Below are 27,939 nucleotides of genomic sequence, written 5' to 3' on the forward strand. Positions count from 1 at the left end.
CCTGAACCTGCTGGAGCAAATGAATCACCTGAACCTGCTGGAGCACCTGAACCAACCGAACCATTTGAACCGTCTGAAGCACCTGAACCTGCTGGAGTAAATGAATCACCTGAACCTGCTGAAGTAAATGAAGCACCTGAACATGCTGAAGCACCCGACCCGGCTGGAGCAAATGAATCACCCGAACCGGCTGGAGCAAATGAATCAACTGAATCATCTGTAGCAACTGGAGCACCTGAATCAACCATATCATCTATGTCCGCATCATCTTTGTGTCATGCAGGGCCCACCTTTTGTTCTTCTGCTTCACAGGAAATCCCACACTCTCATGAACCAGAGTTCCCCGAACACTTAGTCACCATGCACTAACCATGCACGACTTCCAAGGTCTCAATGTCTTGTCAAAAACAGTCGACCCTGAATTATTTGCTTCATCTAAGATGGCCAACTATGAACTCTCTGCCTGGCCCAAGATGGTCGTTTCTTGGTTCCCTGAGCTCTCTGCCTGGCCTGAACCAACCAATTTGCCTGTGTTACCTGTCCTGTGTTTTGTTTCACTGGCTTTGCCAGCCCCTCTACCTCCTGTCCCTGTTTACAGGCTCAGAACACCTCCAGCACTGCCTTGGATTGCGATGCTGACCAGTTTGCTGAGTTACTCTGTGGCACCACCCTGGTCTCCAGTCCTGCTCTGGTCGCTGGCTCTGCCTGCAGCACCACCCTGGTCTCCAGTCCTGCTCTGGTCGCTGGCTCTGCCTGCGGCACCACCCTGGTCTCCAGTCCTGCTCTGGTCGCTGGCTCTGCCTGCGGCACCACCCTGGTCTCCAGTCCTGCTCTGGTCGCTGGCTCTGCCTGCGGCACCACCCTGGTCTCCAGTCCTGCTCTGGTCGCTGGCTCTGCCTGCGGCACCACCCTGGTCTCCAGTCCTGCTCTGGTCGCTGGCTCTGCCTGCGGCACCACCCTGGTCTCCAGTCCTGCTCTGGTCGCTGGCGCCGCATGCTGTACCACCCTGGCCTTCAGCTCTGCCGGCTCTGCCCTGCCCTCTACCGCCACATGGACCTGGCCCGCCTTCCCGCCCCCTGTTCCGCTTCCGCTCCAACACCCTCCAGATCTACGTTGGAGTGTCTGGAATCCACTCCTGGGGGGAGCTCTGTTATAAGAGCCATGAGGGCTCCCTCTGCTGGCCTGCAGAGGATTTGCTGCACTTTACCATCAGGACTCTAATTCCCACAATCCATTGCACCACCAACTCAGCACACCTGTTTCCTGTTTGTAATCACCTGGTCTATTTAAGCTCACTCAGAACTCTCGTATGACGCGAAGTATTGTTAGCCTGTCTGCATACCGAGCGTATTTCTCTGTTCTGTTTATTGCCTCGTTTTTGACCCTGCCTGTTTTTCGTGTTTGTGATTGTTTGCTACCTGCCCTGACCTACGCCTGGATTATTGACTACTGCTTTTGGATTTCCTTTGTTGCTGTTTGCCTGGTGTTTTGACCCTTGCCTGTTTTGGATTTTGCAAATAAACCTGCATTTGGATCTAACCAGTTTCACGACTATGACAATAGTGCCCTTATTTTTAAAATTACTTGGGTTATAGGGATATTGCACATTAATTTGAAAAAAGAAAATCTATTAAATAATTAATTGTTCTTTTGTTTCACAATGCTGCATCTGCACTTTGTGTAAGATCATTTTGTGAATATTTGTGTTTATTCATTTAAATGGAACAGGAGCATTTCTATGATGGGGAAAAGGGCACTGGATATTTAGCATGGCACTTAAAAACCATTTCCAGGACTTCAGGAAAACGGCCAGTCAAGGAAGCCTCAGTGCATCAAGCACAAGGACCAAAGCGCCGAAGATCAGCAACCACACTGCCTCAGCAGCTTGATGGGGATGCCTACAAGGAGGCCATTTCATTTCTTGTTCACTCTCCTGATGAAGCAAGTGTATTTCAGAAGATGATGATGTTTCAACACCGTCAGGACCTAGTTCATGACCCACAAATAAGCACAGATGTCTTCAAAACATTTCCATGCTTTTTAGATGTCAAAGGACTGGTGAGTTGTATATTTCTTTTATTAAATTTATAAAAATTGTCTTTTATATACAGTGTTTTGCTGGATGTTACCCATGAAAACACCTAATCATTTATATTCCTGTCTTATTGACTGTATTGTTTTTTTTTTTTCAAAATCTTTATTCTGATTTACACTGGTTTAATATACCACACACTGATAAAAATCATTAAGCGCACCATTAACAATGCACTGAGCCCTGCCATCATATATATGCTTGTGTGTATAATCAACAGGTGAATCAAGACTTACTGCTGCTGTTTGCTGCTGAAACAGCCTCAAAGATGTTTGAGAAGTGGGACACTTCATTCAAGCCCAAGGTCATCAAAGAGGCCAAAAAACTGACTCAGACCACTGAGCTGTGCCGACTTCTAAAAGCTGCTGAGAAACTCGCAGAAAACTATGAAACGGGTAAGCTACACAGCATGCATGGTTCACAGTGTTGTGAAAGGAATATGATTTAGAAAGCGCAATAAACTCCAGCAAGAATGTTTTTTATGCTTTTAGTTGGGCTTAAACGTAACACAATAGAATGCACAATATCGGACCTCACTTTGAAGCTGCAGCCGTGGTGTTATGATTTTTGGTGTGGCAGACCACCATGGCAGAATGAATGTAGCAGAAACACTGGTTCATAATACAAATTAGTTAGCTAGTTTTATCTTTTCCTATTAGACATTAATGCCTTGTTTTTCCTCCTGATAGACTGGGACAGTGACATCGCTTCTATGCTGCTTCTTCTCTATCTCTTGCCACTCACAGCTGGACGGAAGAGGACCAAAATAGGTCCAAGTGATGCAGTGGACAAAATGGTGCACTTTCATAAGGTACACTATTAAGCCTCATTTGTAAATTCCACGAGACAATTTTTTAGTTATATGCACTTGCTAGATTTACTAGAAAGTAAAATGAGCATGGCCGCACGGGCATTCATAACAGTGCCCATTTCTCTCGCTCGTGAGCGCGAAGCTCAACTTTCAAAAGAATGAAGAGCCCGATCTCATGAAAGTGCGTATCAATAGCACGATTTTCTGTTTCTATGTGGCGTTCTATTGATACTCAGAAATTACTTTTCTTGCACTTCTGAATGCACTTCTGCATATGCACGTCTGGTGTACATATAATACGTCCCTACCCCACACCCCTACCCATTGCGTATCATAAGCATGCAAAAAGTAATTTCAGTGTATAGATATCACGCCAAATACAAACATAAACTTGTGGTAAAGATGCGCATTAGTAGGAGATCGTGTTGGAGCAAACTGAAAACGCTTGCTCCGCGCCAGTGGTCACGCACCGTTATGAATGGCCGTGACCATTTTACTTTCACTTTTAAATTAGCACCAATTAGGGGGTGGCAATTGCTTGAATGTTGGGTTAATTATTATTCCTAAAGTATAAAGACAAACTCGCTTAAATATGCGCTTTAATGTTTCGCTTTGAAACCAAATCTTCCACCATTGTCTTGTCAGACTGTGAGGTGAAATCTGACTCCTGCTGTTGATCTGTGCTGTGACTCTCGTTCAGCTTACACTGCATGGAGCAGACACATACAGTTTTTAATTGTAGTGTAAGTTCTAACTGAACTAAATGATTTTTATTACTATACACAATCAAAACGATGGTGGGGGCCGCGGTGGTCAAGTGCACATAACTGGTGTTGCGGCTGAACACCGGGAACACAGACTATCACAGCAAGTCTAGTTCCTTTCAAATGAATGGGTATTAATGACCAGTATGTCCAAATTCCCCCTCATTGGGTGCTTTTGATGAACTGTTTAAATCCCACTACGTGTTCAACTTGTCTTATGATGAGTCCCTGGTCCATTTCTACACTTTTCTGCAGACAACTGTCTACAACATTGATGTTACCACAACAGATGAGTCTCCAAGATTCAATGAGTTGCGGGCAAAACTTTTGAATGACATATGAATATGTTCAAATGTTTCGTTTGTCAAGCAGTGCATGCTACCGGCCAGAGCCTAATAACTCATTTGTGAATTAGCCACAGTTTCTATCCAGGCACCAAGTTTAAGTTAGTTTGTGCACAAGATCATTGTACTGTAGGCGTCAGTTTTCAACATTTTCAGGTTTAAAAAAAACATTTAGTTAGTGTGCATGATAAGGGATATTGTCAAAGCGGTGATGCAGAAACCTCAGAGTCATTTCAGGCTGATTTTCACAGTTTACGAAATGTACGAAGTGTTTGAAAGTGATGAAAAAGATGTGATAAAGGCAGACTGTCTTCAAATTTACAAGCCTTTTGACTTACAAAGTGCTTATGGTGGAGATGACAGCCTTTATATTGTACCATTATTTTCTCTGTAAATGTGCATTAAGTTTAAGTTGTATGGTGCTTGGATATTTTTGTCTTTTATTAAAAAAGTTGAATTCTTCATATGGTTTCTTTTTTCTTGTAGTGAAAAAGCATTTTCAGAACATTGAATGTAACACAACTGTCATGAATACACTGTAAAGTGTTAATAACACTGAATGATCTAAATTAACACTAAGAGTAAGGAAGTAACATGATATAGAGTTAAAAATACACTTTAAAGTGTCATAAAATAACACTGAATGTTAGGAATTAACACCCCCAGTGAAAAGGAATAACACATGTTTAGTGTAAAAGATACTCTTAAATGTGTTAAGAAACAACACTCTGAGTGTTACATTTTTAACACTATTATGGAGTTAAAATATTAACACTATCCAAAGTGTTAATTTAACTCTGAACTGGTGTCGATTATATAAACTCTGGGAAAGTGTTAAATTTACATTTACAGCATTTAGCAGACACACTTATCCAGAGTGACTTACAACTGAGCGTTAAGGGCCTTGCTCAGGGGCCCAGCAGTGGCAGCCTGGTGGACCTGGGGTTCAAACCCATGACCTTCCGATCAGTAGCCCAACACCTTAACCACTGAGCTACCACATCCCATCTAACACTATGGGAGTTGAAATAACACTGACGTTTTTGCTGTGTATCTATCTATCTATTAATCTATATGTGAGTAAAGCCCGAAGATAAATCTATCTATCTGTCTGTCTGTCTGTGTCTATCTGTGTCTGTCCGTCCGTCCGTCCTTCAGTCCGTTTGTCTGTCTGTCTGTCTGTCTGTCTGTCTATCTGTCTATCTATGTGTCTGTCCGTCCGTCCTTCCGTCCTTCAGTCCGTTTGTCTGTCTGTCTGTCTGTCTGTCTATCTATCTATCTACACACTTGCAAAGGCTTAGTCTTTCCTAATATTATTGTATTGTACAGTCACTCATTTAGCTGTGCAATTTTTCTGACATCACAGAACATTTCGTTTATCCAAAATTCTTTTGAGGTTACTTTTAATTTGAGAGTAAACTAATACATCATGTGAAACAAAAATAGAAGTGTGTCATGGGAAGAATGAGGAAACCAAAATGAAACCATTTTATAGAGTTTGAACTCCGCCTAGTGGTTGTAATAGTGATTTAATATCCCTGTAAGGTAGAGTATATGGCCAGATGTTCGTTGAATGTGTTTCTTCTCCAAACTGCTGTCACAAATAGTGGAAGCACATTATTGTTTATGCTGTAACATTATAAAATCCATTCAGTGGAACTAAGAGGACTAAACTTGTTCCAGCATGACAATGCCCCTGTGCACAAAGCAAGCTCCATGAAAGCTAAATCTATTTAACATTTTATACATGATATTTTAGTTCAATAGTGTAAGCACAGTAATGGTAGTTGGTACAAATAACTTTATATAATAGTCACTGTTCACATTTGAGTACAGTCTTAAAAACCTTATAAACAGAAATACACGATAATGTTAATTACATCTCAGCAAGTTTCACCTCATTGAAGCTGATTTGTAATAGCAGGCAGTTAAGTAAAGCTACTTTTAAATCCTTTTTAGAATGAAATATAAGCTGCTGATGCCTTTCTACCTTGCTTTGTCATGCTTAATACAGTGCTGTGCCAACAAAAGTATGCACAACACACCTTGCAAGCACTTTCGACTTTGCTCAGGTTTATCATTCCTATATATTTTTTCTTGACACAATGTCATACGAAAACTCGATATCTTTCTTCACGTCACAGTATTTGCGCTTTCAGAATTAAAACCAATCAAGCAATCAGCAATGTTTTTAAACTTAACCAGCTAACAGGTAACCTTTAACTGTTCTTTTTGCGATCTGAACAAATAGGTATTGCGGAAACAAGAATTCTCCGAATTTCAGAATCTTCCTTAGATAATTACAGTTTAGTATAATTATAGCTTACAGTTTAACAACCGCTACGAGCTAAACAATTCTGCCACATCGAGAAATGTCAACATTTTATCAAGACTCTGAAAAATAATTAAGAGCTTGTGGAAAAACTCAAGCAAAATATAACAGGGAAGTGTTACCAGATCCTACATGCCAGAGGAAAGGACAGAGCCTCTGTCGGCGTTGGAACACACGCTCCTGTCTGTCATAGCAGATCCAACACAATTGGTCCTTCGCGTAAGTGGATCTTTCCTAAAGATGTGACGATGAAAGGGAATAAAAATATGTTCAATTTATGATTTTGCTTTAATTACACAAGGGTTGGAGATTCATGGGAATTCATTTATTTATTCACATCAATAATCTGTAAAGGCAAAGTCCATTAAGGATTTAAATAAAACTTAACCTCCTGAGACCTGTATGCTACTGTTGTGTACATTACAATTTCTACTGACTGTTTCTCTTAATTCATAGCTGATAACTATAAATTTAATCAGTGTTTTCAAGGAAGCAGTTTGGCAAAAGAATTATACCTAACAGTACTCATATAAGGTTGGTACAATAAATATATATAGACAATGAAGTGTGAGAAAATGTTATGTCCTCATATGAGGACATAACATTTCGGGTCTCAAGAAGTTAAATAAAAAATTTAAAATCATGGTTTGTTGTAATCAGTCTGTAAATTTTAGGGTTTTTTTTTTTTTTTTTTTTTTTCACAAAATGAATTTATTCCTTTACCATGTGTTTCTGTTTGGTGTTTTTATAACCTGTTGGTTTCTGTACTCAAAGATCTTTGTTGTTTGTCAGTATTGTTGAGAAACTTTTCAAATAAAAGTATAATTAAGAGCTAATGTCAAAATCTGAATGAAATAAATGCATGTTTCATTTTAATCCCAGGGCCCTAATTTATACATAATTTGTAACTTTCAGAAGAAATTTAACTTGTTGGTCCACCTGGTTGATTAAAGTTCCACACTGAAATATTTACTACACTGTGTTGTGGTCTGCACACTGAGATTCACTCACACTGAGTTTGTATAGGGAATCAAGATGGAGGTTTGCAATGTGCACCTCCTGTGGTCATTTTATTTCCATATTATTTGAGGGACTTTTTTCACTTAGGAGTGTGGTAGCCTATTGGTTAAGGTTTTGGGCTACCAATCAGAAGGTTGTGAGTTTGATCCCAGGTCCACTAAGCTGCCACTGTTGGGCCCCTGAGCATGACCCTTAACCCTCAATTGCTTAGTTGTATAAAAATGAGATCATGTAAGTCACTTGGTGGACCTGGGATCAAACTCACAACCTTCCAATTGGTAGCCTAGTAGTTAAGGTGTGGTTAAGGTGGTTGGGCTACCTAGTGGTTAAGGTGTTTGGCTACCAATCTGCAGGTTGTGAGTTCAATCCCAGGTCCACCAAGCTTATCCAGAGCAACTTGGCAGCTTGGTGGACCTGGGATCGAACTCACAACCTTCCGATTGGTAGCCTAGTGGTTAAGGTGTTGGGCTACCAATCGGAAGGTTGTGAGTTCAATCCAAGGTCCACCAAGCCGCCACTGTTGGGCCCCTGAGAAAGGCCCTTAACCCTCAATTTCTCAGTTATATAAAAATGAGATCATTTAAGTCTCTCTGGATATAAGTGTGTCTGTCAAATGCTGTAAATGTAAATTACAGACGTTTCTCTGATAAATTAGTCTTCTCTGAATTGGGCGTCACCTTGTGACGTCAGTATGGCGCAACACATACATTTTAAATAGATGCCTTCAGTAACTGCATCTTTTCCCATGACTATTTACATTCAATGACGAATTACTGAAGCTTTATTGTAAACACTAGAGCAATAATCATCTCCGAATAATCGAATTCGAAGCGGCCTCGTGCAACGCGGTGACGTAACGCGCAACGCAAGGCCAATTCCAAACGGCACCCCATTGGACAAGTAGCGCCCTAGGTAGTGTACAGGAGCCTATTGTTATGTAGCCTGTTTAGTATGCAGCCTACCTAGGGGTCAGTAGGCATTTGTAACTCCGCCATGCAGCGCTGTGGTGGAATGCATCGACACTCGCACTTCCCTGAACAAGTTTAACTGAAAAGTTAAGTTTTGAGAGCCAATAAAACTTCACAAAAGCTCCAGGAAAACATCGACAGACGTCGAACAAACACAAAGGGTAAGTTTTCTATCGAACTAAAATACGGTTAAACTTGTAAAACCGCCCTTTTTCCTCTCTTTTCTCGAGTTTAGTAAAAGAGTGTAGGTTTGTAAAATGGAGGCAGGGTGTGTGTGTGTGAGAGGCGCTGTCCAGCAATGAGATCAGGACCACGGCTAACACACTCTCACACAATTCACAACTAAACACAGCTTTTCTCTGGAAAAACACATTCGAAACGACAAAAAGAGCAAAACTGACGAGAAAATAAACTCTAACCAAACAGTTTATTGTAAACAATGTGGACATGATGTAATGTACACACACACTCTTCTTCCGGAAAAGTAGCTAGCTAAAGTTAACTAATCTAGCTAGCAGGTATAGCTATAGGTTTACCTCACAAACTCTGTGTAGTAGCTTAGGAAAGTTTAATGAAGTGTGTGTGTATGTGTGTGTGTGTGTCCGAGCTGGACAGCGACTTTTAATTGGACGTGATTTTTGTGGCCGGAAATTCTTTGTAATAGTTTTTTTTTTTTTGAAATCGGTGAGATTTGAGCTGAAATGAGGAAACACGGACTGTTGGATTTACATGACGTGTCGTGAAAAAGTTTAGATCCAATATGGAGAGTCCCCCCCCCGTCATTCCATCATGGCTGATTTGAGTCCCTGAGTCTGGGAGCTGTCCAACAAACGCTCAGTTTTTAACACGAGTTAAAAAAGTTTGGTCTTTTGTTTTTGTGCCTTATATATCGACACTTTTTATTTTTACCAGCACGTGTGATCTTGAACAGAGACACGTTTGTGTGTGTGTGTGTGTGTGTGTGTGTGTGTGTGTGTGTGTGTGTGTGTGATTCACTGTGCTGAGGAGTTGAAGCGTTTGCTCTGCCAGCGTGGTGGTGCTGTGGGAAAATGGCCGCATAGCTCAACATGACATGAAGCTGTGAGCAAGGAGGGAGGGGGGACTTAAAGGTGCACGAGAACATGCGTGCGAGGAGAGCATGCATGCACTAGACCGTGTGTCAAGAGGGGGAAAAAATATATAACAGTATCCGCGAGACAAACCTATACGGGAAAAATACGCGCGATAAAATGCTGAAAACGTACGAAAATTAGCCTGTAAGAATAAGTGAATAAAACGATATGCGCGAGGGACAATAACAATGTGCGCGAGAAGTTGTTTGAGGGACAATAACAATGTGCGCGAGAACTTGTTTGATGGACAATAACAATGTGCGCGAGAAGTTGTTTGAGGGACAATAACAATGTGCGCGAGGGACAATAACAATGTGCGCGAGAACTTGTTTGATGGACAATAACAATGTGCGCGAGAAGTTGTTTGAGGGACAATAACAATGTGCGTGAGAAATTGTTTGAGGGACAATAACAATGTGAGAACACACACAAGGGTAACTAATAACATATCAAATACCCGGTAACAAATGGCCAAGTTTGGAACTGGATTTAAAAATTAAATATATCTTTATAGCTTTTAAAGAAAATCTTATTAAATGCATATCGTGGGGTGGGGGTGGGGGTGGGGGTGGGGGTACTGCCTACTGTACTACATTTCTAATAATAATAATAATTAATAGTAATAAGGTGGATGTTTAACACCTTGAAAATAAAACATATTTTTGAATTTGGCTTGTTTACATTTTTATTTAGAAGCACTAGTAAAGAATTGTAAATGAAGCCACTGGTGTGTGAGGAGCTGAATTGCTGTCTCTCAGACATCCACCAGTTTCTCTGCATCATTGCTTTACTGCTCCATAATTACCTTCATGCTCACTGATACTGATCTGTACCCTCAGGTTGCTTGGCCTTGCTCTGTCTGTTAAAGTTACTTGAGCTGCGAGACCTGAGCTTGTTGGTTGTTTTTTATTTTGAGATGACCAAATGACGCTATTTTGTTTAGGATAGCATTAGCGTTATATCTATTTATGGTACTAAATATGATTTTTATGTAGGAAAGTGTCAGGTAACACTGTCATCTGTGCTTTTATAGCCGTCATCTGTGCTGCTCAAAGTAATCTGAACCTGCAGCAGCACATGTTCACAAAAACTCATATATGCATATCGTGAAGCTGATCAGGATCAAGCTCATACTAGACTGGATTGTTGGACATATTTTAGTAGATATCTAGTTAAAAGTTTTAGTTTGAGTAAGGGAGTGTGTCCATACAAGGCCCTAAGTCCTGAAGAAGGTTTTGTTGATAATAGTCTTAAGGCTATTGTTCAGTTTTGACTATAGAGTAGTGCAGTGACAGTTAATAGAGTTTGGGTCCATTATGTCTTTGTTTCAAAGCTTTTTGCAGTGTATCATGTCTTTCAGCCAAATCAAGCCAGTTACTTCTATAAGTGTCTAATTTATGACAGGAAATGCTTTCTGCCTCATAGAAAGAATGTTTCTGTGACCTTTCATGACTTATGGAGTGTTTAAACCTTGGCATGTGATGTATTTATTTATAAATAAGTGTTTGTTCTTGTCTTTCAGCTGACCGAGCATGGCCTCTCAGACAGCCTTTAGTCTCTGCATGGATGTCTTTGTGACCTCTGATGGTGCTTCGCTGCCTGAAGAATCTGAAGTAAATGCAATTCCCGGTTCAGAGCTTCCTGCGCCTCAGCTTGTCATGCTGGCTAACGTGGCGCTGCACACAGATTCCCCTCCAGAGGAGGAGAAGCAGATGGCAGAACTGAAAAACGTCGGCTGCTGTGGCTACTCTGACAGCGAGGACGAGAACGAGCTCCTCTACAGCTTCGAAGAGACAACTGAAAATGTGGATGATGAGAGCAGTTTGGGAGAAAACAGCATAGAAGAAGATGTCGGAAATGTTGAGACAGTGCCAACTGACCTGTCAAAGAAATCTTCATCAGCAAAATCTCAATTTGCTGCGACAAATTCACTAATCAAACCTACCAAGAAAAAGAAGAAGCCGTTCTTCTGCAAGCCGTGCCACTTTCAAGCTGAGTGCGAAGAGGAATTCGTCCAGCACATCCGCGTCCACAGTGCAAAGAAACTGATTGCAGAAAAGGCAGGCGGGGGAAATTCAGATGACGAATCAAATCAGGCACAGCAAAAATCAGCAGAAAACTGTGTCAAGGGTGTGATCTGCTGTGAGCGCTGTGGCTACAACACCAACCGCTACGATCATTATGTTGCACACCTGAGGCACCACAAGAATGAAGGGGATGAGCAGCAAGTGTTCAGGTGCACCATCTGCCCCTACTCCACTGTCAGCCAATATCACTGGAAGAAGCACCTGAGGAACCATTTTCCCAGCAAGCTATTCACGTGTGACCAGTGCAGCTACTTCTCTGACAGAAAGAACAACTACATCCAGCACATTCGCACACACACCGGTACGCAACCTTGGTCAGGGTTTATGGACGAATCAGGATCAAGATCACATTTTAAGTGGCATTGATTTTGAATCATGTCATTTCTACCTATGTTTACACAATACACAACGAGAATGCAATACACAACCACACCGTACAAGTGTTGCATGTGTTTAACGGGATTTCCATAGTGTGACGTATTTCCTATTTCCTGTCCGTTTTCTAGGCGAGCGTCCTTTCCAGTGTGTTTACTGTGACTATTCAAGCTCTCAGAAGACCCATCTTACACGGCACATGAGAACACACTCTGGTGAGTCACTCGCTCATCATCTGTAGCCACAAAACATTTAGTATAGCACAACACTCTCAGTATAATGTCTGGTCACTCAGTTCAATTTGTCCTGTGATTAGGATACTGTGTTTGCACATTATACCATGAAATGAAACTGGAGATGTTTATATAAAAATTAGTAAGCACAAGTACATCCAAAATGTGTTCAGAAGAAATGTGGTCAGGGCTCTGAACAGGACGCTCAAGTCCTTCCACTCCAACCTTGTCAAACAAGGTCTTCATGGAGCTCGCTGGAACAGGAACTGTCCTGCAGGAACAGATTTGGACCCCTTGGGTATAGAGAAGGGAAACTGTAATGCTACATCGTGCAAATACCCCTTTTCCACCAAAAAAACAGGTGCTGGTTCAGAGCTAGTGCTGGTGCTGGTTCAAAGTTGGTTCCACTGGCGAACCTTCTAAGAACCGGTTTGCCTTTCCATCGGTCAGAGAGCCATCACAGAGCCGAGTCTGACGTCACTGTACACGTGTCACGTGTCCCAGCAACATTAGAGCAGCAGCGGCAAACACATCAACAATGACGGATGTTGCTTTACTGTTAATGCTCATGGCTTTGTGAACCTACATTGGCATCCAAACACAGCGAATCCAACATGTACGTGCAGCTCCATGTAATTTGTATAAACGGAGGTTATAATCGAGAAAGTACATAATGTTATTTTATTATTAACACAGAGAAAAAATTAGCCTTAGCATGTAGCTACCTACTATCATGTGTGCTGATAATTGATCTTATTGCGGTAAAGTAAAAGTGTATTAAACATTAGTATACTTAAGGTTTATTATAAAATGCGCTAACAGTAGCCCCGCCCACAGCCCCTAACGCAAGCAGTTCTTAAGTCTAGACCAGCAACATTCTGGTGCTACTTAATAACCACTTTTCCTGGTTCAGAGCCGGTGCTTTGGCTGTCGGAAAAGAAAGAACTGGTTCTAAATTAGGCTCCAAACCAGCACTCAAACTGCCTCGGTGGAAAAGGGGCAAAAGACATCTTATTTATTTGTGCGTACAGAAGAAAATACAACAGTGACCACAAACTGCTTGTTCACTCCTTTTACGCTACTAGAAAAGATAATGTGTCAAAAAGATTGTTATTCCCAGGAATGACGAGTGGTTTCTAAAATCTGCCACGCAACATTTTTTAAGCAGGTTAAAGCTAATAGCAAAAGTGTTAAAGTGTAGCCAGTGTATGTGTACAATATAAGTCTATTCATCACCTCTTTTGTTTAATATTTAGTTCTTAGTGTCTACCTTTATTTCATTACCAAATCCATTCTCTTTGTTGTACACCATGCATCCAGATGGTTCGGGATAAAATGGTAGTATGAACTTTTATGCACTGATTTTATGAATTGTATTTGTGTGTGTGTTTTTTCTGCATGAGGAAGTTTGTGTTTATTCCCTCCCCAGAGTAAACCTGTAAAATGTACAAACATATCCTGACCCCACGTATCTCTACAACAGGTGAGCGACCGTTCAAATGTGACAGCTGCAGCTATTTGGCAGCCAATCAACACGAGGTGACGCGTCACGCCAGGCAAGTGCATAACGGACCAAAACCGCTCAACTGTCCCTTCTGCCAGTACAAAACAGCTGACCGCAGCAACTTCAAAAAGCACGTAGAGCTGCACGTCAATCCACGGCAGTTCCTTTGTCCTGTGTGCAAGTATGCTGCATCCAAGAAATGCAATCTGCAGTACCACATCAAGTCCAGGCACCCAGGATGCTCAGATATCTCTATGGACGTGTCCAAGGTGAGGCTGAGGGTGAAGAAGGCAGACGGAGATGATTTCAAGCCACCACCAGAACCAAGGATGAGGATGAGACAAAAAGCAGATGTATCTGAGGATGTCGAGTCAAGTGCAGGCCCCATCAATCTCTCCATTAAAAAGAGTGGAAAGGTGAATCTGGATGGTGAGAGTGGCAAAAAGCCTGCATCCGAACATGTGAAAGAAAAATTGTGCGAGAAGAGAGCAGAGAAAAGAGGTGCACCAAGACATGAAGGAAAAGAAACAAATAGCAAGAAATTAAAAATCAAAGTACCTACCCCTTCTACTGAGAGACAAGATGGAAAGAAAGATAGGGAGGTAAAAAAATCAGAGAAGGCTGCTAAATCTGCAGACAAAGTTGCCAAAAGTCGTGTTAAAAAAGAAGAAAAGAAAAAGACACTCGCTAAAATTCAGGGTCATTCTGAGGAGGTCGAAAGAGTAGATCTCGAGAAGAGGCAGCAGAATAAAAGGATGGAGAAGAAGAGAGAGGAAGAGGAAAGAAGGGAAAGAAAGAGGCAGGAGGACCAAATGCTGGAGAGAGCGAAGAAAGAAAAAGCACAGAAGCAGATGGAGGAGGAGGAGAAAAGGAGAGCAAAAGAGCAACAGGAGAATGAAAGACTTGAGCAAGAAACAAGGGAGAAGGAGCAGGATGAAAGAAGAGAAAAGGCGAAGGCGGAGAAAAAAATGAGGGAGAAGGCGAAAAAGGTGGAGGAGGAACGAAGGGAAAGAGAGAGGGTAGAGAGAGAAGTGAAGGCGAAAGAGATGAAGCAGCAGAAGGAGGAGGAGGAAAGAAGAGAAAGTGAAAAAGTGGAGAGAGAAATGAGGGAGAAGGAGTTAAAGCAGAAGGAGGAGGAGGAACGGATAGAAAAAGAACGTCTGGAGAACGAAAACAACTTCCAGAAAACTGATGGACAGAAAAGAGAGGTGGAAAATGGTAAAGGTTCCAAAAAGGCACCAGTCAAGAAAGCAACCAAGAAACAGACAGGAGCAGTGAACTGCAATGGTATGGAGTCTCAGGATTGTGAGCAAGCCAAGCCAAAAATGGCAAAGCGCAAACTCGCAGAGAATGTCCCCTCTCGTCAGGCAGAGAAGACCAAACGCAGGAAGGTGAATGTTGCTAACAACCCACGTATAAGCATGAGCACACCTGAACAGGTGAAGAGGCCAAAGGGCAATGGCAGGCAAAGTAGAAAGACAAACATAGCAGCAGCTAACCTTGAAGTCCCAAGCACACATATGGAGACAGAAAATGCTCTGGAACTTTCCTCTGACCATAAAAAAGTGCAGTCCAGCCCAGATCAAATCTCAACCGAGAAGCTGTCTCACACTTCTGAGGAGCTGAGCATAAGCAAAAATCAATCTGGGAAGCTGTCTCGAGAAAATGAAGTCACAAGCGTGAAGGCCATCACAGAAGGAAAGGGCACAGTGGCAGCACAGCCTTCTTCAGATATTGATAGTGGGACAGATAGTCCAACACTGGACCTGTCCAAACCACCATGTAGCAAATCTCAGGAAGGTGAAGATGACGAGGGCATCCACAGCCACGACGGAGGAAGTGACATCAGTGACTGTGCCTCAGAGGTTAGTTACGACTCCGGGCTCAACGGGAAACTTCCGGAAACACCGACCGAAGAGCTTCCGTCACCCACACAGTTGCTCAGCCACACCTGTGTGTTCTGTGACCGCACATTTCCACTGGAGATGGACTACAGGCGGCATCTCAATCGTCACCTGGTTAACGTCTATTACTTGGACGCTGCAACACAGGGGAGCAAGTAGACCCACTCATTTGGGTCCTTTGAAAGTAGTGAACTGAATTCCAGAAATGGGCTAAAGTTTGAGTTGACTCTAGTCTAAGGCTTCAGCGTACTTCTTGGCAGATGATGGTTGGAGGATCTGGCAAACGCCATGCTTAGGAGACGCTCTTCCACCAATTAACTCTTTTTCTGTCATTGGCCTGTCTCATTGAGCGTTATTAAACGGAAATCGTTTGTGTCGTGAATGCGGTCGATCATTTCCGGGCTGATCGGCATTTATCATCTGTACCCAACTATGAAGAAAATCAGCCTTAACAAACAAAACCTTTGTAAAGCTGCACAGAACGTTTTGCTCGTTTTGACCTATAGAAAATATTTGCACATAACTGTTTTTTTAAAAAGACCTATAGTTGAGGCCCGTCGTTGGCGTTCCTGAAGAAAGCAGCCTAGTTGTCAGAAATTCTGGGCAGACCTTATTTAAGGTTAGCCGTCTTGTATGGTTGCTTATTTTAGACAAATTAGACAAAGAAAAATCTTGCTGGGTTTATTCCTCTCAGAAGGTATTTACATAATTTCATTTATCACAGAAAAGTTCAGTGAAACAAAACCATATCACAATTTGTGATATCAGAACATGCCTGTAATCCTTGGGGAATTTATCGAGAACTCGAGTACAGGCATGTGGTTCGTTTTTGGGCCAAAGACTGTTTATGTCTCTGCTTATGTCTCTTGCACCTGTTGCCTTAAAGCAAGAGTTTGGCCAAAAAATGAAATGTACACACTGTTCACCTTGGACTGCATACACCACATACTTGTAGGTAACATCAGCTTTTTAGCACAACAGACAAACTACATATGGGGTTGGGAGGAAACCATTGAGCTGTATATGTAACTCTGGGGTTTTTTTTTTTTTTGTTGATGCATCTGACAATCTTGTTTTGTTTTTTTTGTTTTTTTGTACTTTTTGCTTTGTGTTGTTCCACTTGTCATCAAAAGGAATTGGTTCTAACCTTGTGCCACCGATCAATTATGTGCGAAATGGATCCATTCTCCATTTTCATGGTCGTCTATATCTACATCTGTGCCAAGTTTTCTTTTAGTTTTTTGTTTTTAAATGCATCAATTTTTTTAAGTGCAATATTGGCTACACCAAAGTGGAAAACGTCCCCTGCCCCACATCAAACTCACTTTTGTACATAAAAAAATTAACATAGATTAGATAGATAGATTAGAATTACTATTACTGTAAATGAGACTTTACAGAGTAATCGAGTGCTTTATATAGTTCATGTTTGCAGATACTAACATCGGATCTATTGAAAAGTCTTTAGAAAGTGTTGTGATTCCATGTACTTGTATGTAACGATCCAGTATATTAATAAAAATATTGCACTCTTAAATTTGAATGTCTCTCGGACTGTATACACTCCATGCTATAGAAACCCGTAAGAACTCATTTATGCAAAAATCAAGGTGATCTCCAAGACTGACCGTAGCATGGTTTCAGAAGATTTTTGAATCTCTACATCAGAATGGTGAGAAACCTCAACAACAACAAAAACCTCAAGCAAGCAGCAGTTATGTGGGTCGAAAGCCATCGTTAATGAGAGGTGACCATAAATCTTTATGACCATGCTGAACAGAAAGGCATCTCAGAACGGGAATTCCAGGCCTTCAGGCGGAAAAGCTGCCACTGCAGGAGACTACATCAGGCTCCACTTCTGTCCACGTGAGAAAATGAATCCCAGGTTACAGTTTGTTAAGCTTGTTAACAACTGTTTGTCCATGTGAGAAAAAGAATCCCAGGTTACAGTTTGTTAAGCTTGTTAACAACCGTTTGTTCGAAGTGCTTTGAGACATGTCATTTATACCTCGTAACCTGCAGGCGTAGACAGTTAAAACATGATACATGCATTGTTAAGGACAAAATACTCATGTGAGCAAATGCTCTCAATTATTAGGGGAGACTGGTTTCACATGGACAATTGTGTCATATAGCACATTTTTTAAGTGTTTTAAGCATTCAGGAACTGACAATAAATATAACTATGTGAAATATAGCTTATTTATTTTTTTATATATAAATATTTGGTGCAGATATTATTTAGGGATTCTATAGAAATTGTCATTGGAAAGATTTTAGTGTCTTGTTTTTGAAAGTCTGATCTATGTGTCTGATTTCTGAGACCTAGATCAGTTTGTTATATTCATGTAGTTATTTGCAATTAACCACATAGTCAGCAGGGGGCATGGTCTGACAACAATACATATATAGACATATATGACTTAAGATTTGAATTTCATAGTGCTGTTTAATATCTTAAACCCATTGACAATTTGCAGAGTGGATAGATTTTGGGCTGATTTACTTAGCAAAGCAGAAAAGTTAAATTCTTGACTTACATGTGAGTTTTGGAGTCTATTTGTATGTTTCTTCAGGCACTGATTCTTGAAGCTGGGGTAAGAAAAGATTAGAAAGTTGTATCCGCATTTCACATAGTCTAACACTAACGTATCACTAACACACAATAGGTACCTCATTTATCGGTAATAACCTTGAATAAGGTTTCCTGTTGCAATTGTCATGATGCAGAGGAAGTGTAGATCATCCTGCTAAAAAAAAAACCTTCAGTTCTTCAATAAATAGGTATCGAAATGTTTTCATCTTTCTTAACCCTTGTTCTATCTAAATTCTTTTCACACTTTGAATGCTGGAGTCATTACTTAAATTTAATTAAGCTCCAGGTGACTGGCTACCTTTCATTCTTAATGCCATTGTTTCCCAAAGCAGCAAAACAGACCATAACCATAATGCACCCACCACCATGCTTCACAGGTAGGATGAGGATTTCAGACCTTTGTGTATGTGTACCATATACTCGAGAGCTACATAGATAAAATCTGTGACAATGTTTTCCTCCAAAGTGTACTTTTGTTAACAAGCATTCATGTTTAGTAGACAAGACCAGATATGTCTACAAACATTAAAATTACCCATGAAGTAGTTCTGCCTTCCTCCATCTGTTGGTGTTATCTTTGCAGGATCCCAAATTCTACAGAAAATAGCATATTTTTCAAATTTGGAATGAATAACCAGATCATTCTAATGAATTGTAACACTTGTTTAGCCCACAGACTTTTGTATACTATATACTACGTATATAAATGTATACTCGGACTGCTTTTGAATGAAGATCAGACATTTTACAGGTCATTCGCACCCCCTTATAATTCCTGAAGGTTGACAAACTTAGACATGTATAAATATTAGTGACAGTTTAAAGATTTTCACAGAAACAGGATGCACCTGTACTTTTAGCTACACTGCTGCCTGTGTTTTTTTTTTTTTTTACAGCGAAACTACCCTAAAATGACTAACAAAAGAATTATGGAAATGAATTCCATATATTTATATTTGTTATTTCTTTGTTCATTTTATTTAAATTTTATTTTAATGTCTATGCCATTATTCCCTGGAAAAAAAAAGCTTGAATATTAGGGCCCAGCCTGCTTAAACCATGTATGTCTCTTCTTCTTCCTGAAACCAACAACAAAGTGAAGATCCCAACATATTTACTGACCTCACGGAAGTGTTCAGCAAAGTCACTGTACCAAATTTACCCAATCAGTGACCCTGGAACTGCACCTTTGAGCTTCTGACAGAGCATATTTGCAGTGCTATAGTACCCTGTCCTCTTCCATCTATGGTTTCTGATGTCATGATGCAAATCCAGACTGCTGTTTGTCCATGCAGTATTTATGTGCAGTGGAGCTGAGTGGAGGGATCGAGTCTCATCAACACTCACCATGAAGATCCCACTCTCCTTATTCCTGTTACTAATCAGCCTCATAGGTGAGTTTCTTAATTGAAAACTTTGATTCATTTGTTTGTCTGTATGCATCTGTATTAAATATTGATTAATCAAATATTTTACTTTCGTTACTAGGGGTGAAATGTGAAAGTCTTGAGTCATTACAAACAACAGTGCAGAAGAAACCTGGAGACACTCTGAGTCTCTCCTGCAAAGGATCTGGATTTACTTTTAGCAGCTATCAAATGCACTGGATCAGACAGCAGGTGAACAAACCACTGGTGTGGATGGGGCTTATCTATACTGATGGCAGTAAAACTGAGTACAATAAACATTTTGAAGGAAGAACAGGAATCACCAGAGATAATTCCAATAGCATGGCGTATCTGAAACTCTCTGGTGTGACAGCAGAGGACACAGCTGTGTATTACTGTGCACGGAAAGCACTGTAGCAGAAATTGACGAAACACTATACAAAAACATTAGTGGTGCTTCTGATTCATTCCATCTGGCTAATATGGTTCAGAGAAAACCTCTTCATTTAAATTACCGATTTCAGAGCTTTCATCACGATTTCCTCATTTAATTCATATTGTTATTAAATGTTACATGAACACTTTTCATACAAGAATTTAGTACTGTTTAACTTACCAACCTATTATTTCTTATTACTTTTAGTAATTATGACATCTGAATATATTTGAATACATTTAGCAGTCTTTTTAGTCTTTCATCAAATACACAGGGCTCTTAAGTTTTGAAGACAGGCAAGAGTGACATATTTTAAATATGTCTAACCCCCCATCCCCCACCCCACCCCCAAAAAACCATGTATGACATCAAAAATTCAGAAACTTAATATTTGAATTAAACAAAACATTAAATTATACAATTTAGTGCTGGGGGTTAGTAGCCTTATGTTTCTGAGATTTAATTTATGATAAATTCATTATTTTATAAAATGTCATAAAACCGGGGCCACCTGGCACCATCTCAGGTCTCCCAGTTTGAGAACCACTGGCCTAGACTACTTTTTCTGAGCAGGTGTTTTCAGTGAACCGGGGCCCCCTGGCACCATCTTAGGGCCCCTAGTTTGAGAACCACTGACCTAGACTACTTGTTCTGAGCAGGTGTTGTCAGTGAACCGGGGCCCCCTGGCACCATCGCAGGGCCCCCAGTTTAAGAACCACTGGCCTAGACTACTTGTTCTGAGCAGGTGTTGTCAGTGAACAGGCTGTAAAACTGTTGGCTAAGTTACAGACACTCATGAAAGACTGATGTTGATTATCTGGGAAACATCTCTATTCTCTGTGGGTGAACGAGGATGATGCTGAACAATTCCAGGATATGCTTTTTTTTATTGTTTGTTGTGTTAAATCCTACCCATATACAATAGTGTTATTTTCTGATTGGCTATTGTGTAGCCTCTTTTTTTGATTGGCTGATAAGTGTCAGGCTTGACTAAGAGCCCCAGGGGAGACGAGCTTGACAGATACATTTTGGGTGCTGCGGCATATTAAGTATATGATAAATAGTAATTTTTTTCTGCGTGAGAAATATAATGTGTGGCGGGAGAGCGTGACAAAAGACAGAAATGAGTGACTGTCACTCTCAATGCGTGATCCTTGACAGCCCTGAATACATTTTGTAATTTGTCTTCCACTAAAACCTGCAGAGAATTCAATTTCTACACATAGCTCAACAATGAAATTAATGAGTTTGATATAGGGTTTGATGTGGGTATGTCTTAGATATCTCACACAAACTTGTGTGTTTCAAGGCAGTGATGCATTTATTCCTCAATTGCAAGTTTCCCCAGAGAGCTCAAATTTTTTTATAGTGATTAATTATTTACATTAAAAAATGTAAATATTCACATTTATAAACTCTATTTAAACTATCAAACAATAAGGGGCGCTATTGTGTTTTGTCTCTCCAGAGACATCACACAATTTAAGCAAATTTGTTTTATTTGAGACAAAAACAAACCTAATTACAGAATAATTGGTACCTGTTAAATAGTTTCAGTCACTGATTACTGAACACATCCACCACCAACAATACTGAAAACAAATTAGATGTCAAATCAACAAAACATCAATCGACTTTTCCAGCATAGCAAAGTTGAGAGCTTTGCTATTTGTGGATTTTCATGAACAAATTGTATTTTTGTGTTATTAGCTAGATATTCTATGCTAATTTGAAGTGCTAGCTTGGCTGTATCTTAGGTATTTTAAAGCATGAGTTTAGAGCTTTACTATTTTGGATTTTCATTAACAAATTGCATTTTTGTGTTATTAACTTCAAGATAGAGAAAAGAAAGAGACCAGTGAAGAAACAGCTGTATATAGCTGCTATAACATAAGTGATAATGGAAATACATTTTTTCAGACATTTCACAGTATTAAATACCCATAAGCAAAAACAATGTACACTTTTTGTGCAGAACCTAATATAAAATAGAACTGCTCCTATTATAGTTATCAGAATAACAAACACTGATCTAAGCTAAGAACTGTCTCTATGCAAATGTCCTTCCCTGTTATATATTTAAGCAACAAAGACCAAGAGCTTTTACTTCTTCTGCTCCAACACACACCATGATCTCTACATCCCTACTGCTGCTGCTGCTGGCAGCCGTACACTGTAAGTGTTTTTACATTTGACATGTAATACAGTTTTGGTTCCTTAAAGCTTTTTGCTTTTACATCATTAAAATAACTTTTCTTTAACAGGTGTTCACAGTGTTGAGCTGATCCAGACCAGATCCACAGTATTAACTCCTGGTCAGTCACTGACTCTGACCTGTAAAGTGTCTGGATATTCAGTAACTGATAGCAGCTACTGTACAGACTGGATACGACAACCTGCAGGAAAAACTCTGGAATGGATCGGACAGATATGTGGTAGTGGGGGCACTGGCTACAGTGAGAAACTGAAAAGCAGGTATCAGATTTCCAGAGACACGTCCAGCAGCACAGTGATATTAACAGGACAGAACATGCAGACTGAAGACACAGCTGTATAATACTGTGCTCTAAAATCACAGTGAGACAGTTCAAGAAAGACACTTTACAAAAACACACAGTACAGAAAACAGTTAGAGGCAGAAACAATGTCTTACTTCAATGTTTCACCTTCTGAGTTTCTCAGAAGAGAGAGAAGACGACATCAGCTTACTTTCTGTCAGTTGATTTGATGAGATTGATTATTATTTATGAAGAATAATATTCACAGACTGCAAATTGTTTGTGTTTTTTTAGAAGTTGTTCACCTTATGCATTTGGTAATGTTACTCCCCTCGAGTTGAATCAAAGGGCCTTTTTACATCTGGTCACTTCATGTGTTTTCTCTGATCCGATAGCTATCTGATTTGTTAAAACTGTTCCATTTACATTAGGCCACATAAATGCGTCTTGGCGAATCGGATATCAATCCGCTCTTTCTACTCCCGCCCAAAATGCAAATATATTTTACCTCATTTCCGGGGTAATTGAAATGGAACGCGCTTTGGTGTATGCGTTTGCTACAAAAAACAGCATTTACTGTTTGCTGCATTTTCGCTGGCGGCAGCAGTGCATTTTAAGACCCAACGAGACACCTGGGTGAAAGATCGGAGCCAGCACTGATGGGAAAACATATTTGTTTCTGGCGTGATGCACGACTCGCGAGTCACCTGTGAGTGACGTACTTCTGTTTGGGAGGAGTATAGCGCTGATGGATGTGGCTTGAACAACCACATTCATTTACACCTGTCCAGTTTCATCTGAAATGCGTCCCAGACCACCTCCTGAAGTGATTTGAGCGATCGGATTTATTTCTGTCTCGAAACCGTTTTGGAGGGCATTTAGACCTGGTCTTTTTACCATCGGATAGCTATTGGATCACAGAAAACGCATGAAGTGACCAGGTGTAAAAACCCCCAAAGGCTCAGGTCGTTCTTGGTTTTAACAGACATTTATTTTGGACAAGTCTTCAACATGTCTTGTAGCTTTTATGCCCCAATAATGCCGTCAGAATTATTAAACGACATACATAACTTCAATAAAGTGCACATTCAATAGGTAAGAAAATAAACTTAAATTGGCTGATTATACATAAACACAGTTACATAATTTACACATATTTACATATGAAAAAGCAATTAACAACAAACACGTACCTCATTGGCCTCTCTAACTCAAGAGGAATAAACTTGAAGTTTAACAGTTTCTTCTTCTTCAAACAAAGAACAGCAATATAACTTCTTAGCACTTCTTTCAAGTGCAATTCGTACAGAAATTACTACCGCATACCTCGTGCATCTCTTCTACCTTTAGTGCCCCCGGAAGCAATCCCGATAGCAACAATTAAATAATTCCCCAATGAAATAAAATTATGTTCCCTTTCACCTTTCTATGGTTTTAACTAATAACATGAAATAACTTGACATTAACAAAAATATATTGCTGTTTTATTCTAATGATTATTTGAACATTTTTGACCATTTATTTCCTTAAAACTGTAAAGTGCATATTACGAACTGAATATATATTTATATAATGAGAGTTGCCTTTAGCGGAAGCTACAGGTAGTGTTATATATATATTTCTGTGCAATAAGTAGTGCAGAATGTTCTTCTGGATGTTCCAGTGATCCACGGTGATGGACTAAAAAGACATGAGATCTAATGAGTAAAGAGCAGTGATGAAGCTGACAGCATGAAACACACCTTTAGTCTCACAGGAAGCTTTTTCTTCTCTCATCTGTTCCTCTGTGGATGCTTTTATATCTCTAGTGGGTGTGTCATGCAAACCAAATCCTGTGTTTGTACCATTTATGCTGAAACATTCAGCCCAACAGCATAGCAGCAGTTTGTGTTCATTTACAACAGCAGGAATAATTTTAATTCTTTGAGATGGGACTAGGCAGAGTTTTGAGTTACTTTACTCTAGCAATCTTCATTCAATGTTAGTATTATTATTGTTTATTTCAGATAGAGAAAATATTTTTCATTTTACTTTTTTTTTACTTTAACACCTATCTTTGTGTGTTCTTGCAGATTCCTGCAGTCAGACACTGATCGAGTCTGATCCAGTGATCATCAAACCTGATCAGTCTCATAAACTGACCTGCACAGCCTCTGGATTAGACATTAGTAGCCATTACTTGGCTTGGATCAGACAGGCACCTGGAAAAGGGCTGGAATGGGTTGCAAGCATCTACAGTGGCAGTAGTAACATATATTACTCCAGTGCTGTTAAGGGCCGCTTCACCATCTCCAGAGACGACAGTAAGAAGCAGGTGTATCTGCAGATGAACAGCATGAGGACAGAAGACACTGCAGTTTATTACTGCGCCCGTGACACACAGTGATACTTCCCCTTAGACATCAGTACAAAAACACAGACTTACTACAGACACATGACAAACCCACATTTTCAGGTGGCAGTTAAATGATGTAAATCACAATTTTAGATCAATTATAGCATAAATATTTTGAGAAAACATGTTTACAACTCCAAAACCAACATTCCAAATATAAAATCTTGTTGAAAGTTGAGTTTATAAACCAACACATCCTCCATCAGATGAATCTCCTCGTCATGATTTAAATACATTTCAGATACATTCTCCTCCCATCATCAGCAGATAAACAAATCCAAGTGCCAGAGCTGGATCTCACTCTATTTATATGATGTGATGGTGTGTGTTAAACTTTGGAGAACAGAGAAGATTCCAGTCCAAACAACACACACCATGTTCTCTACATCTCTACTGCTCCTGCTGGCAGCTGCTTCTTGTGAGTGCTTTATCAAATTCATTAATTTACTAGATGAAGAATAAAGGTGCAGCATATATTGTGTGAGATATCACCATGTGTTTTCCTCCACAGATGTGCATGGTGAGGAACTGACTCAGCCTGCTTCCATGACAGTCCAGCCAGGCCAGAGTCTCTCCATCCAGTGCAAGGTTTCATATTCAGTTACAAGCTATAGTACGGCTTGGATTCGACAACCTGCAGGAAAAACTCTGGAGTGGGTCACACTTATGGGTTATGATTTTAAAACTTACTACAGTGAGAAACTGAAAAGCAGGTTTCAGGTTTCCACAGACACGTCCAGCAACACAGTGACATTAACAGGACAGAACATGCAGACTGAAGACACAGCTGTGTATTACTGCGCTCGGGAACCACACAGTGAGATGAATAAGCAACATCTCTGTACAAAAACTCCTCATTTAGTGTTCACAATAACAACACACAAGGCACAACACTGATCTATAGGAGTCGAACAAAATGTAAAATAAATAAATAAATAAATAATCCACAAATGAGAACAAAGAGATTGAAGTTAGTTATTTATTTAAATAATTGTAATAAAGATTTTAAACCATAACACAAAATTTTTAATGTTACAGGCACATGATAAACACTGTAATAATCATATCACTAACAAGAACTTATGATAATGTAGGTTGAAGGATTAGTTGCTGTTCCTCTCTGTTACATTCAATTCAATTCAATTCAAGTTTATTTGTGTACAGTAGCACTTTTTACAATTGACATTGTCTCAAAGTGGCTTTACAGAACATAATCATAGAACAAAGGTTAATATATAGAATAATATAAAGATTAATAGAATACAAAATTCAAGTTTAATATTAGATATATTTAAATGTGTATGTATTTATTCCCAATGAGCAAGTCTGAGGTGACTCAGTCAGCGGTGGCAAGGAAAAACTCCCTAAAATGGAAGGAAGAAACCTTGAGAGGAACCAGACTCAGAGGGGAACCCATCCTCATATGGGTGACACTGGAGGGTGTGATTATAAATATACAGTCTGACAAATGTTGTATTGATGTAAAAGACCACATGGAGTTCACATCTTCTCTCTAGTATCGCAGAGTCTAACTGGAGCTGGTAGATCTCTAGATGCCTCAGGATTCTCACAGCGTCGGGCCTCAACTCAGTCTTCGTCGCCCGGAAAACAATCGGAGCTGGTGCAATTTCTGGATGCCTCTCGATGGGTAGAAAGAGAGAAGCAGTGGAAAGGGATTAACATATCTGCTGTTCATAAAATGTGAAAGTCTGATGTAATAATGCACATTATTATGGGACATATTATGTGTACACAAAGTGTGTCTGAGCACCGAACACTATCAGGAAGACTATTCCAAAGTTTGGGAGCTAAATACAAAAAAAGAAAAAAAAAAGATCTACCACCTTCAGTAGACTTAGATATTCTGGAAACTACCAGGAGTCCTGAGTTTTTGATCTCAGGGAGCGTGAAGGATTGTAATGTGTTACAATGTGGGAGCTAAACCATTTAGATCCTTGTACGTAAGTAGCAGCAGTTTGTAATCAATTCTAAACTTAACAGGTAGCTAGTGTAGAGATGATAAAATTGGGGTTATATGATCATATTTTCTTGTACTAGTGAGAACTCTGGCAGCTGCATTTTGGACTAACTGTAGCCTATTTATTAAAGATGCAGGACAACCACCTAGTAATGCATTACAATAGTCCAGTCTAGAGGTCATGAAAGCATGATCTAGTTTCTCAGAATCAGATACAGATAGGATGTTTCTCAGCTTGGCAATGTTTCTAAAGTGGAAGAAGGCTGTGTTTGTAGTATGGGCAAAAGACAAGTTGCTGTCTAGTATGACACTCAGGTCTTTCACTGTCGAGCTACTAGTAACAGAACATCCCTCTAAATGGAAGTTAAATTGTGAAATCTTCTGTGTACTGGTTCTTGGACCGATAAGTAGAATCTCTGTATTATCAGAGTTTAACAACAGAAAATTAGAGCTCATCCAATCTTTTATCTCTCTAACGCACTCGGTTAATTTGGACAATTTAGCTATTTCATCTGGTTTTTATGAGATATATAACTGTGTATCGTCATCATAACAGTGGAAACTAATCCCATGTCTTCTAATAATGTTCCCAAATGGAAGCATGTATATCGGGAAAAGCAGAGGTCCTAGGACTGATCCTTGCTGGACCCCATAATTAACTGGCACTAAACTGGAGGATTCACCATTTAATTCTACAAAATGGTGTCGATCAGACAGGTAGGATCTAAACCAACTTAAAGCTTGTCCCTGAATACCTGTGTAATTTTGTAAGCAATCTAGGAGAACGTTGTGATCTATAGTGTTGAATGCAGCACTAAGGTCAAGTAGAACTAATAGGGACATGCAGTCTTAGTCTGAAGCTAGGAACGAGTCATTTGGAACTGTCACAAGTGCAGTTTCTGTGCTATGATGGGGCCTGAAACCTGACTAAAACTTTTCAAATATATTGTTCTCCTGTAAGAAGGAGCTCAGTTGAACAGACACAACTTTTTCTAATATTTTACACATAAACGGAAGATGTGAAATAGGTCTGTAATTTGATAGTTCGTTGGGACCTAAATTCTGTTTCTTAATGAGGGGCCTAATAACTGCCAACTTCAAA

General features: G+C 40.0%; 1 protein-coding gene and 2 gene segments (V, D, J or C); all 3 read left to right on the plus strand.

Annotated features, from left to right (window-relative positions):
- The first annotated feature begins 8,358 nt into the window (after nt 1-8,358).
- Nucleotides 8,359-17,089, plus strand: rest (RE1-silencing transcription factor). Its single transcript, XM_060892619.1, has 4 exons — nt 8,359-8,492; nt 10,966-11,831; nt 12,037-12,120; nt 13,622-17,089. The coding sequence occupies exons 2-4, from the start codon at nt 10,976-10,978 to the stop codon at nt 15,703-15,705; spliced, it is 3,024 nt and encodes a 1,007-aa protein (XP_060748602.1). The 5' UTR covers nt 8,359-8,492; nt 10,966-10,975; the 3' UTR covers nt 15,706-17,089.
- A 2,315-nt stretch (nt 17,090-19,404) lies between these two features.
- On the plus strand, nt 19,405-20,031 carry LOC132861247 (immunoglobulin heavy variable 3-74-like). The segment is given in 2 exon segments: nt 19,405-19,536; nt 19,631-20,031. Coding segments are annotated over 2 exon segments (411 nt in total).
- Nucleotides 20,032-25,137: 5,106 nt separating this feature from the next.
- On the plus strand, nt 25,138-25,788 carry LOC132860651 (immunoglobulin heavy variable 1-18-like). The segment is given in 2 exon segments: nt 25,138-25,277; nt 25,371-25,788. Coding segments are annotated over 2 exon segments (486 nt in total).
- Nucleotides 25,789-27,939: the final 2,151 nt, after the last annotated feature.

Source organism: Tachysurus vachellii, chromosome 18, assembly GCF_030014155.1.
Source record: "Tachysurus vachellii isolate PV-2020 chromosome 18, HZAU_Pvac_v1, whole genome shotgun sequence".
In the NCBI taxonomy this organism is placed as follows: Eukaryota; Metazoa; Chordata; class Actinopteri; order Siluriformes; family Bagridae; genus Tachysurus; species Tachysurus vachellii.